General features: G+C 43.2%; 2 protein-coding genes across 4 annotated transcripts; both read left to right on the top strand.

Annotated features, from left to right (window-relative positions):
• Window positions 1-1,243: 1,243 nt before the first annotated feature.
• Window positions 1,244-8,137, top strand: LOC131291469 (cleavage stimulation factor subunit 1). 2 transcript variants are annotated; one of them, XM_058320687.1, is made up of 3 exons: window positions 1,244-1,258; window positions 6,758-6,813; window positions 6,873-8,137. In XM_058320687.1, exons 1-3 carry the CDS (start codon window positions 1,244-1,246, stop codon window positions 8,077-8,079), a joined length of 1,278 nt encoding a protein of 425 aa, XP_058176670.1. In that variant the 3' UTR covers window positions 8,080-8,137. The 2 variants fall into 2 exon arrangements, with proteins under 2 accessions (XP_058176670.1, XP_058176669.1); XM_058320686.1 differs by lacking the exon at window positions 1,244-1,258 and having other exon boundaries at window positions 6,685-6,813.
• A 523-nt stretch (window positions 8,138-8,660) lies between these two features.
• LOC131290725 (protein VAC14 homolog) lies at window positions 8,661-11,525 on the top strand. 2 transcript variants are annotated; one of them, XM_058319893.1, is made up of 6 exons: window positions 8,661-8,800; window positions 8,924-10,385; window positions 10,455-10,573; window positions 10,701-10,780; window positions 10,861-11,026; window positions 11,117-11,525. In XM_058319893.1, the coding sequence occupies exons 1-6, from the start codon at window positions 8,703-8,705 to the stop codon at window positions 11,238-11,240; spliced, it is 2,049 nt and encodes a 682-aa protein (XP_058175876.1). In that variant the 5' UTR covers window positions 8,661-8,702; the 3' UTR covers window positions 11,241-11,525. The 2 variants fall into 2 exon arrangements, with proteins under 2 accessions (XP_058175876.1, XP_058175877.1); XM_058319894.1 differs by having other exon boundaries at window positions 11,114-11,525.
• The last annotated feature ends 118 nt before the right edge of the window (window positions 11,526-11,643 follow it).

Here is an 11,643-nt window from a genome sequence, read left to right as displayed (position 1 = left end):
ATGCAACAGAAAATTGCACCTGTATTTATCGCTCAATGCCAATCTACGTTGAATAAACCGTTAAAGTGACGTGAAGGCTGTTCAAAGCTATGGAACTTAAAAAGATGTACAGCAAGAGATGTTTCGAAAGCCTAAGCCTAGGTACATACAATATCGCCACATTGATTCACAAAATATTTTCGGAATAAACTATAGGAAATGCAAAGTGATGTTTCTCTGAAGTGTATTTATTGTAATATTTGCTGTTCGTATCACCGAGAAAAACCAAACACATATTGTTATTCAAACGGGTGAATCCCACAGCGTTCCATTTAGTTTCACACTAAGGCTACAACAATGATATAGATGTGATATACCTTCGCGATCAATATTCCGACTGTATTGGTGTTTTTTCCATACATCTTAGGTACGAGCACGTGCAAATTTATTTCAATCGTAAAACACTGAGACTACTTCCACAAAATATCTCTATCAGTAAATCATTCTTCCGCAGTTTTATATCAGTTTTTACTCCTTCACTTTCGAGTCGGCGTAAATACATTCGCCGTATCGATCGCAGCGCCCTTCGATCAGCGGCTTAAACCAGCTAAGTGCTAGCGATTGGCAAGTTTTCCCAGACTTGGCCAATGCCTGGCTGCCCGTGGGTAGCTTGAATGGCGTAATTGGTGCATCCTCCCAGCGGAACCCCTCGAAGCGGGTTCCATCGGATCGATTGCATTGCATACTGATGGGCTCGGTCAGGTAGACGTCCAACAGTTCTTCAGCACGCGTTCGCGTCCAATGTATGGATTTGTAGTTCTCGGACCGGGCTCCACCTGGCACCACCGACGTTTGGTTTTCCACTCTGAGGATCGATACAAGCGTGAAAGAAGCGACATTTCAAATCAATCAGGTATGCATAAAAGACATTAAAATGACTATTCTACGATAGACTTACTCTCGCATGTAGGTAAAATAGTTTAGCAGAGACTTCTCTGAGATGGCGCTTTTGCATAGCTCAAGCTCCGTTGCCGGATAGTAGTGAATGTAGTTGACACACATCTCATCGCTGATGGAAAACCCGCCAAGGGTAGCGTTTTCATAGCCGCGGGTATCGTAATAGCAAGTGGTGACCAATGCATCACCCTAGAATCACACGGGAGATCAGTTCAGATGAAATCAATATTAGGCTGTAAGATGAAAACATGTATTTTACCGGTAGTACGCGAGGCGTGTAACGCAGCTGGCGGATTTCCTGGTAGTGATGCGAGAAGAAATCGTCCGTGTTCAGATTAGGTAATTCTCTGGCGCCTCGAAAGTGCCGAGTGAGTACGCGGACTCCTCGAAGGTGTGTGTGCAGTTGCGAGCCGAACACCTCGATCCCGGTCGGTGGTAACGCTAATCCGGTGCACTCGGCGATGCAATACCCGCTCAGTGGGAACGCTACCTGGCCCGGCGGTATTGCCATCTTATCCGTGTACTCTAGACCGAGCTCCATGATGGCGGCATCGTGTCGACGTAGTTTCGATACCAGACTCAGACGCATCCCGGAGCTATCGTTGCGTCCCGCCTCTAGGTGCGGATTGTTGAAGTGCACCTCGAGCCGAATGTATGGGTTGAAGTTAGGTCCCCCGATTGGCAGGCCGGCCTGAGGGGGATAGGTGAACGTACCGGCGCCCATTGCCCACAGTGCCATTACCTTTGAGCACAGTCTCCCAACCGCTGGCATGTCGCTGCAATTGCCGTCGTATGCGGGTATATCGACGTGCTCGTCAGTGGTGCACTGGAACACCTCCATGTGATGTACCAGGCCAGCTCCGTGTGCATCGACGAGAGGCTCAAACTGCACAATATGGTGTTTGGCTGCCATGAGCCACGGGTCAAGCCGTTGAATCTTGCACCAATACGTCGTCTCCTCCGCCGGCACAGCTACATGCTGCAAGCGAACGTCAAACTGTTTAAGCTCACTGGGATGCTCAGGTACGCGGATGGTGTCCGCACGCAGCAGCTGCACTGGATGAACGCCATGATTCCGCTCGTCGACGTTCGGTAGTATCGTCCAGTTGCGCGATAGGTCGAGGACCTTCGCTGAGCGCCACCACACTACGTACATTGTACCAGCATGAAACGGGATATCCTGAGGGTCACAAGTGTCGAACTTACGGCGGAATGCCACCGAGTTCTCGTCCACTCGCATCACGTCGCAGTGCTGTAGTGTATCCACAAACAGTCGACTAAAGTTACGTGAAGTGTAGGTATCGTACACCTGCTGGTACAAGCCGTGCGAGAATGAGAACACGCACAGGTCCGTGCGTGAAAGTTGGCCACGTCCGGAGAATCCGATCGCGAACGTCCGGTAACGACCGCGGGCGAACGGATTCTTCACGTGGAACAGCACATCCTGCTTGTACCAGTCCATCATCCACGTGAGCTTTAGCTGCCCGCGGTCCAGTGCGAGGGTGTGCAGCTGGGTCGTAGATATATCTGCAACAGCCATAAACGAAACAAACTTTAGCAGTTGTGAGTAGCCAAACGCTTATGACATGCATGGAAATATGGTTTCTAATGGATTTAAATCGCATTAGCTTTCAGTTTATTGGCTGCGCTACAAAGATCTCGTCTGATACTGTCGATTTTCAGATAATACCTAGTCAATAAAGGAAATTTAGGGTTTACTAAAACTTTTGCGTGTACCTTTTTAACTTCTGTCTATATCGACATGATCCAGCCGACTCAGAGTTTGTCAAAGCAAACATTATGCAGATTTCAAATCAGATCTCTGGTGATTGCCTCATATATAAGCCTTCCTAATCCAGCTTAGGTACTTACTTCATTTTTAAAGATTGCCACAAAATCTCAATGCTTACACATATTTCCCTATCTTCAGCATAAACATCAGCGACCGCACCGTTTTTATTGATCTGTAATGTTAGTAAAACGATTGTCTAATACTGAGTGATTCTGGACGGTGACATAGTGGATTCCATCTCGTACCAAAAAGGTCAAAGGGGGTTGGAGAGGGTTGCACCCCCATGGTTTTGAGGAATCCGAATCACGCGTTAATGTCGGTTGATCTCCAAATGATGTCATTCGGTCTCTTTCTCTATGAAAGAAAAAGCTACGCGAAGGAATGCCATTTCAACACGGTGGAATTAGGAGACTGGGTGAGACAAGTCACTTCTTGCTTGGGGACAACTAGAACCAGCGCCTTACGTCTAGCAGCGGCGGCATTATTCTTAAGCTTCATTGTATGAAGAGACGAACATTATTTTCGAGAGAAACAGGACATGAGCCGAGGCTAGATGAAGGGATTGTAAGGCAGTACGGGAGTTAGGAATTTAATTCTCGTGCTAAGACATTTTTATCTTCCACCTCACCAGCTCCATGCTTCCGCCTTGCGCTTGCCATAGGACGATCGGGGCAAACCCGAAAGCAGCTTGAAGCGGAAAAAGGATAGACTGAGCTGCGAGCAAGGATGAATGATGATGATGTGCCAGAAGGCTGATATCACTACCCCGACAGGTAGCAGGGTAGTTAATGGAAGGGTTATCAAAGTTTCATCAATTGAGTTCATAGCAATTCGCACATTGATAACTTGCGGATAGCTCTAGTCTGACGTATAAGTAGACGCAAATCATGGTCGTCATAGCGAGAAGAAAGCTGTATGCTATTAGGACGGCCAGGTATTTCTGATGGATAGAGCAAACACTGCGAGTCCAAAACGACTGCGGAATCGGGCGGAAAGATGTGCAATTTGTATGAGCGGCGGGAGGTAGCAAGGAATAAATTGTCTTCCGAGGCTTTTTGAATATTCATAGATACACTTGCTCGACCAACATTAAAGCCTGTTGAATTTAACTCTTTGCTTAAGAGAGAACATTTAACAAAACTAGATTGGTTTATTTTCATAAAACATAAAAATGCGTTTACCGATTTATTTATTTAAAACAAACTATGATTAACACGATGAAAATAATATGAGCCTTGAGCCGAAATGTTTTCTTGAACGTTGAAACGGCATCTACTATGATATCGACCAGATACTGTAGCTAATTAAATCTTGAATGTTTGACCGTAGGCTATTTCGTGCAATTGATGCATCAATTCCGGATTATGTCCTCTGGCGTCGAATGGAAAGGTTTTCGCAACTAAATGTATTCATTATAAAATCCTTATTAAATCGATGTTTAATGAAGTTACAAACTATTTTACCACTATAACCACTCAGGCGTTAGCTAGATTTAAACAATTTATTACATTTCAATGTATGTATTAGAGTATATTCTTGCTACAAATCTCAATGTGCTGATTGTGCTAAGCTTACTAATAATCAGTTGTACTGTTTTAAATGGAAATCAACAGTTATAATATTCTATAATAGTTGAAAATCAGTACGATTGTGTATGCCACGTGTCGCTGGTACTTTTGTTGCGTTTTCTATAGCTGGAAACCTCTGATGCAAAAGGTGTTATAATTTGATGGGATGATTGAAGAAACTTTCGGTGTTGGTTAGTTGATTGTAGGGGTTGCCAATTTTATATATATTTTTTTACTCCATTGTTCAGTTCCACATGACACGAATTCGCGTCAAAAGACATGCGAATCTTACGTTGAAATACAAAGTATATTATAATCTATTGATAATCTAAGGATTTCAATCCTAGTGTTTCGTTCGAACGATTATTTTCACCAATCTAATTTAAGCTGTATTCAAATGGTGATCTACTTCACAACACCGTGCTCTAATTTTACAATAGTTAAGTCTTAATGTGAAAATCTATAGCTGGGGAAACTGTTGGAAATAATATCGGAATGAGTTTAAAAAACTACAAAAGAATAACCAAATAACAACCGTCGACAAGTGTCTCAATATGGAAACTCACTAGAACATGAAGCGAAAATTACACAGAAGACCAGGAATACCAACGGCCAGTGGCATTCTACGGCACCATGTGTCTGCTTGCGAACCACCATCGTCCCAATTCTGCTTAACTTTTGGATACTATCCCACTTAAAACAAAACTTGTTCACTTGACACACGATATTCTTTTTGCAATTTTCATTTAATGTTTGTACTCATTTCAAAAATGTATGAAGGCATTTTCAAACTATTTGTTTCTTGTTTGTAAATTAGACGTCCACCCAGCTGAACCATGTAAGACCAACTGAACTATTCGGTAGCACTCTATTCCAATATATGTGCGCCGGCTCAATACCAGCCGTACAAAAACTTTGATGCTAGAACCAAACGCCACCAAGCTGTACACTGACTTGCATGCTTGAGTTTTCTACTATACTCTTTGCCTATCCGCAGGGGCCCGCAAATGTACCATTTTTTATGTAACATTAATATTTAGAAAGTTGATACTCCGTTCAAATGGTTTAAATATTAATTTTTAAACATTAAATCATAGTTAGTTCTTTTTCATCGGTTCTTTCGGCCCTTTTAAGGAAATGCATGCCGACCCTTGATCTACACCAGGGATGTCAAACATGCGGCCCGCGGGCCACATGCGGCCCGCAAGAACATTGGGTGCGGCCCGCGACCCCTTTGAAACATTACATCGAAAGTTTGGATCCTTGAGTATTGGCTTATAGCAAATACCAAAATATTTAATGTAAATTTTTTCACGAACTGCGAATTGCAAGAGAACTGAACGAATGTCAATTTAAACAATTTCAATAAGAAAGTGATATGCAACTTTGCAGCAAAGGTTTTACACAGATTTTTCAAGACAAGTGGATAAATAGTGTTTATAGAAAACAAACGTGATGAACTACAAGACCATTCCAAACAAAATAACAGATGCGGAGCAATAAGTTAGCTATTGTAATTATATACCTTTACTTTTCTAAAATCATTAACAAAATACACAATAGTGTTGAACTGCAACATATATTTCAATAAACTTGATTTGAATTCGAATTTGGAAAACGATTGAGCAACAAACCCTCTCTTTTACTCAAAATTTGTAAATTTTATAAGAAGTAATATAATATGAAAAAATGTGAAAATGTAAAACATAATTGACTGTTAAGATAAAACCACATTGATAAGAACATATTTTTATCACTCCAATCAATTATATGGTTTGGCCCGCGAGCCTATTTCGGGAGAAAATGCGGCCCGCGAACCTATTTTGGGAGGAAATGCGGCCCGCGAACCTATTTTGGGAGGAAATGCGGCCCGCAAGGTGAAACGAGTTTGACATCACTGATCTACACGATGCCGCGACATTCCCAAAATAGGCTCTACGGCACATTTACGTGAAAAGTATTTCTTTATTTCATCTAAATTCAATAATTTCATGTCCAAACGTTAACAACATGAAACCATACACGCTTTTCGCATACGAGTAACGAACTTTTGTAATGTCGCGATGAGTCGCGTCGAAAACCTGCGAGCTTTCGCGGCATGTTTAACATTCCATATTACAATTGATCGCGGGAATGTCGCAGCGCGGTTTCCATGTTAATTTTGATATACCGGAGTTATGTCTTAATTTTGTTCACTCTAGCCAGAATTAATGCTAGAAAAAGGGATTTAATTTTGTCTAGGTAGAATACAACGTTTTAAAAAAAATAGATAAAAAAACATCGTTCTTGGCTTTTTGACGTTGGACTAGACCTTGTATCAAGAGACCTTGGTCTTGTAGAGGACGCATTTGACATTTTGACAACAACCTAAACTGTATCGTATTTACCCGGCAATAGTTCAATAAACAGGTTTTCAGCAGCACAGCTTTGATCAAATTTCAATATGAAAGACCAAGAGGAGGTTGAAAAAAAGAATATGCTGAAATTAAGAGAGCAACTTTACCGGTTGATGATAAGGTGAGGTGTTGTTTTCCGAGTTTGGCCAATGAAAGTATAATGTTGTTTCTCTTCTCCAGTCAACTGTTCTATGACGGCCATCTTGGCATCGCAATGGAGCTAACAAACTTGGTACGAGCGGACCCTCCGTGTGCACCAAGTGATAGACTGATGAACATCGTCAAGCAGTCTAACCAGATTGAACAGTCGAAACAAAGCAATTTGTTCGACGATCTTCCTTGCGGGCTAGATCTGGAATTCGAAACGGAAGGATCAACGATGGCCCCGGAGCCGGCGTCCTACGAGACGGCCTACGTAACCTCTCATAAGCAGGCCTGTCGGGCAGGTTGCTTCAGCATTGATGGACAACTGGTGGCAACTGGTAGCGTTGATGCCAGCATTAAGGTGTTAGATGTAGACCGCATGCTTGCGAAGTCAGCTCCTGAAGACATGGAACCGGGACGGGAACAGCATGCCCATCCGGTCATCCGTACTCTGTACGATCACACCGACGAAGTTTCATTTTTGGAGTTTCATCCAAAGGAACAAATCCTGGCTTCTGGATCGCGCGACCACACGGTGAAGTTGTTCGACATCTCCAAGGCATCGGTAAAGAAGGCGCACAAGGTGCTGAGTGACTGTATTCCCGTTCGTTGCATTGCCTTTCACCCAACTGGCGACTATATGGCAGTGGGAACCGATCACCATGTTCTTCGTATGTACGACGTGCACACGGCACAATGTTTTGTCAGTGCAATTCCTTCCCAGCAGCACAAAAGTGCCATCACGTGCGTGCGCTTCGCCGGTACGGCCAAAGTTTACGCCACTGGTAGCATGGATGGTTCTATTAAAATATGGGATGGTGTCAGTGGACGCTGTGTCAACACGTTCCAATTAGCCCACGATGGAGCTGAAATTTGCTCGCTCGTTTTCACCAAGAACGGCAAATATTTACTGTCCTCTGGCCAAGATTCGCTGGTAAGGCTGTGGGAGCTGAGCACCAGCAGATGTCTAATAGTGTACACGGGCGCTGGTACATCGGGCAAACAAGAACATCAAACGCAAGCCATTTTCAACCACACCGAGGACTACGTACTCTTTCCGGACGAGGCCACCACATCTTTGTGCGCTTGGAACTCCCGAAATGCATCTCGCTGCCATTTGATGTCCCTGGGACACAACGGAGCAGTTCGTCACATTGTTCATTCTCCTACAAATTCCGCTTTTCTCTCTTGTTCCGATGATTTCAGAGCACGTTTCTGGGTTCGCCGAATGAACACCCACTAAAAGCGTTTGACGGGATCATTAAAATCATACGGCTCTTCGTAAGCTGTACGCCTATCATTTAATAGTTTATATATTTTACATAAACATATAAAACATAAGATGTAAACATATAAAACAATACATATATTTTAATAAACCATTTCAGTCAATCGCATGTTCTAGATCAATTTCCCTGAATAAGAAGAGATTTCATCCAGCTATCCCATCCATGACTATTATTCCTTTTCACTTGATTTCTTACTTTTGTTAAACATATTTTTTGCTGAGTTATTGTTAAACATATTATATCGTTTCCAATAGGAAATTAAATATTGAGCAATTACGTAAATATTACGTATTTCACTGACTATGTTTCAAATGTAATATCACTAATTCAGTGTACGGTCAGGTCTTTACTAAACAGAATATTCAAATGTGTAATACTTGTTGATTGATACGCTGATAATCTTCGTAACGACTGTTTTGAATTTTATATGCCGTTCGGGTGTAATTTTACAACGACAACATGGCAAGTGTGTATGTATAGCAAATAGACGGTTGTCAGAAATAAAACATAAACAAAACTATCTCCGATTGAAAGTGATAGCGCAGTTTAGTCATCAAACGAAGTTGCAGCGATAAACATGGAAAATGCATTTGCTCCTATCAGTGAAGCGTGCGTTAAGGCGCTTAGCGACAAAACCTACGACAAGCGGAAAGTTGCAGCGTTAGAAATAGAGAAGTAATGATTGATTCAATTGGCATACCATCTATGGGTATCAACGATAACGTTTCTCATTCACACCCCAACATAGTCCTTCATTTGGCCCTCAATATGTTTTTCTGTTTATTTATTCTACTGCAGAATGGTTACCGACTTCAAGGCAAAGAAAAACATGGCTCAGGTGAAGCGCATAATCGATGTCCTTAGCAAAGACTTCGTGCGCTCGAATGATTCAAACAAGAAAAAGGGTGGTCTGATAGCGCTAGCCGCCACCAGCATCGCGCTCGGAAAAGACACGGAAAGGTTCATAGAGGATATCATCAATCCGATCATGAACTGCCTGATCGACAGCGATATGCGGGTGCGTTTCTTTGCCAGCGAATCGCTGTATAATGTCGTGAAGGTGGCACGCGGTGCGGTTCTACCCTACTTTCCGAGTCTGTTCAATGCACTGAGCCGACTAGTGACGGACCCGGACCAGAACATCAAGAGTGGTAGCGAGATACTGGACCGGTTGCTGAAGGATATTGTCAACGAATCGTCCCAAACCTTCGATCTGGACGCCTTCATTCCGCTCGTGCGTGAGCGAATCATGGTGAAGAGTTCGTTCGCACGACAGTTTATCATTTCGTGGATCTCGGTGCTGAACGCCGTGCCGGAAATCAACATGGTGGTCTACCTGCCTGAGATACTGCACGGACTGTTCCAGATCCTGGAGGACCCACTGCCCGAAATTCAGCGCATGTGCGAAACACTACTGGCCCAGTTTCTCAAGATCATCAAGGCTGATCCAGCTGCCGCTGATATTCCAAAGATGACGAACGTGCTAATCGTGCAGGCGCAGTCGAGCAACCCACTGATCCAGTTTTACGCTATTTCGTGGATCAAGGAGTTTGTGCAACTGTCCGGTGGGGAAATACTCAGCTTCGCTAGCGGTATCTTCACCGCCATCCTGCCCTGCCTAGCCTTTGAGAGCGACGCGAAGAAAAACATCAAAGACTGCGCGAACGCCGTCAACCTAAACCTGCTCGAGTTGGTTTCCAACGAGGAGGATAAGCAGAAAAATCTTAGCTATCTCGATCTGAACCCGGTGATGGAGGTGCTTCGCCAATACTTGGTACACAGTCCCGTGCCGACGAAAATCGCCGTGCTCAAGTGGGTGCACCATCTGTTCACCGAAGTGCACGACGAGATGTCCGAACATGCGAACAAGCTGTTTCCGGTGCTCCTGCGTGACTGTCTGTCGGACAGCTCGGATGAAGTGGTGTTGCAGGCCATAGTCGTGCTGGCGGAAATTGTCAACTCGGCCACCGTAAAGGGCAACGACTTTGATCAAACGCAATACAGACAGTTTCTCGTGGAACTGCTCAATCTGTTCAGCGAAAACAACACCTTCCTGGAAAAGCGGGGCACTCTGATTATTCGCCAGCTGTGTCGACTACTGAACGCCGAATACATTTACCGCACGTTTGCCGAAATTTTGCTCGAGGAGCGCATCAACCTCAAGATTGCCTCGACCATGGTGCGGACGCTTAACATGATTCTACTTACAACGTCTGATTTGTTTGATCTGCGCAACATGCTCCACGATATACGGAACGAGGTCAGCAATCGGACTACATGCATTAACTATTGGATTTTTTTATTCTTATATTTTTTATTTCTATCGTAGAAATCTGCCTCCCTGTTCGAGTGTCTTTACAAATGTTGGGCACACTGCCCAGTATCGACGTTGTCTCTGTGTCTTCTAGCTCAGTGCTACCAGCACGTGTCCGAGATTGTTACTCTGTTGTAAGTTGTTCGATTTTTTTTATATAATGTCTAGGTTACAAGCTATGGGCAAACGTTATTAGATTGCAGCAATTACAGGTTTGCATATAATATATACATTCTAACATCTAACTATTTTCTTTTCAAGTGCTGATATTGAAATAACCGTCGACTTTTTGGTGGAAATAGACAAGATGGTTCAGCTCATCGAATCGCCAATATTTGCATGTAAGCAAGGCTGGAGAATTGTATACATAACTGAATTCAACAATGAAAACAATATACATTTTACATTTTGTCCCTTTTAGCACTTCGGTTGGCATTGATTTCACATTCGAATGACAATGCAAACGCCCAGCATCTATCGCGGGCACTGTACGGTATCCTGATGTTGCTGCCTCAAACGGAAGCGTTTCATCTGTTGAACAATCGGCTTCAATGCGTACCCAACTATTGGGGACAGCCGAATAAAATGTAAGTTTTTTTTCTCTGTCAACTCATCTGGACAAACTATTAATCCCTATTTTGTCATCATCTGTCTTATTCCACATGCCTGCGGAGCAGCTCGAAGTCTACCAACGAAAGTCAGAGCAAAGTAAAGTTTGACGAACTATTCACCTACTTTAAGTATGTACAAGATCTGCACCACCAAAAGCGCGTTGAAAAACGCAAGAAAAATCAGTTTTAGGGGCATTTTCATGCAGACGAGGTAGTCGCCGGGGAAACTCCAAAGCAGTTTGAAAACACTATTTGGTTATCATACAACAGATTATTGATAGGCAACTTATGATGCTTGTTTCGAGATGGAAGCATGCGCCAAAGCAAACGGCACCCTGTGTGAAGGTGAAACTTTTTCCAGCAGGCAGGCATTAGGAACATTCCAAATTAACGAAATGGTTGGCTGCTGAAAGTGCACATGGATATATCTCTGCCTCATGATGCAGCTTTGTTAGGAAATGTTTTTTAAAAGACATTTATTTACTGTATACTCGGGCCGTCATAACAGAATAATTTTGCATATAAAACCGCAATTTTGTTTAGTATGCTAATTAAAAATATACGTATTTTTGACAATATACTCAAAGTTTTAC

The sequence above is a fragment of the Anopheles ziemanni genome, chromosome X, assembly GCF_943734765.1.
Source record: "Anopheles ziemanni chromosome X, idAnoZiCoDA_A2_x.2, whole genome shotgun sequence".
In the NCBI taxonomy this organism is placed as follows: Eukaryota; Metazoa; Arthropoda; class Insecta; order Diptera; family Culicidae; genus Anopheles; species Anopheles ziemanni.
Note: the sequence above shows the minus strand (reverse complement) of the source record. Positions and strands in the feature narration are given on the sequence as shown.

Coding starts and splice junctions, on each gene's coding strand:
- LOC131291469 (XM_058320686.1), top strand. CDS start 6,740: ATGAAAGACCAAGAGGAGGTTGAAAAAAAGAATATGCTGAAATTAAGA. Junction 6,814..6,872: donor CTTTACCGGTTGATGATAAG/GTGAGGTGTTGT, acceptor TCTCTTCTCCAG/TCAACTGTTCTATGACGGCC.
- LOC131290725 (XM_058319894.1), top strand. CDS start 8,703: ATGGAAAATGCATTTGCTCCTATCAGTGAAGCGTGCGTTAAGGCGCTT. Junction 10,574..10,700: donor TCCGAGATTGTTACTCTGTT/GTAAGTTGTTCG, acceptor TTTCTTTTCAAG/TGCTGATATTGAAATAACCG. Junction 10,781..10,860: donor CGAATCGCCAATATTTGCAT/GTAAGCAAGGCT, acceptor TGTCCCTTTTAG/CACTTCGGTTGGCATTGATT.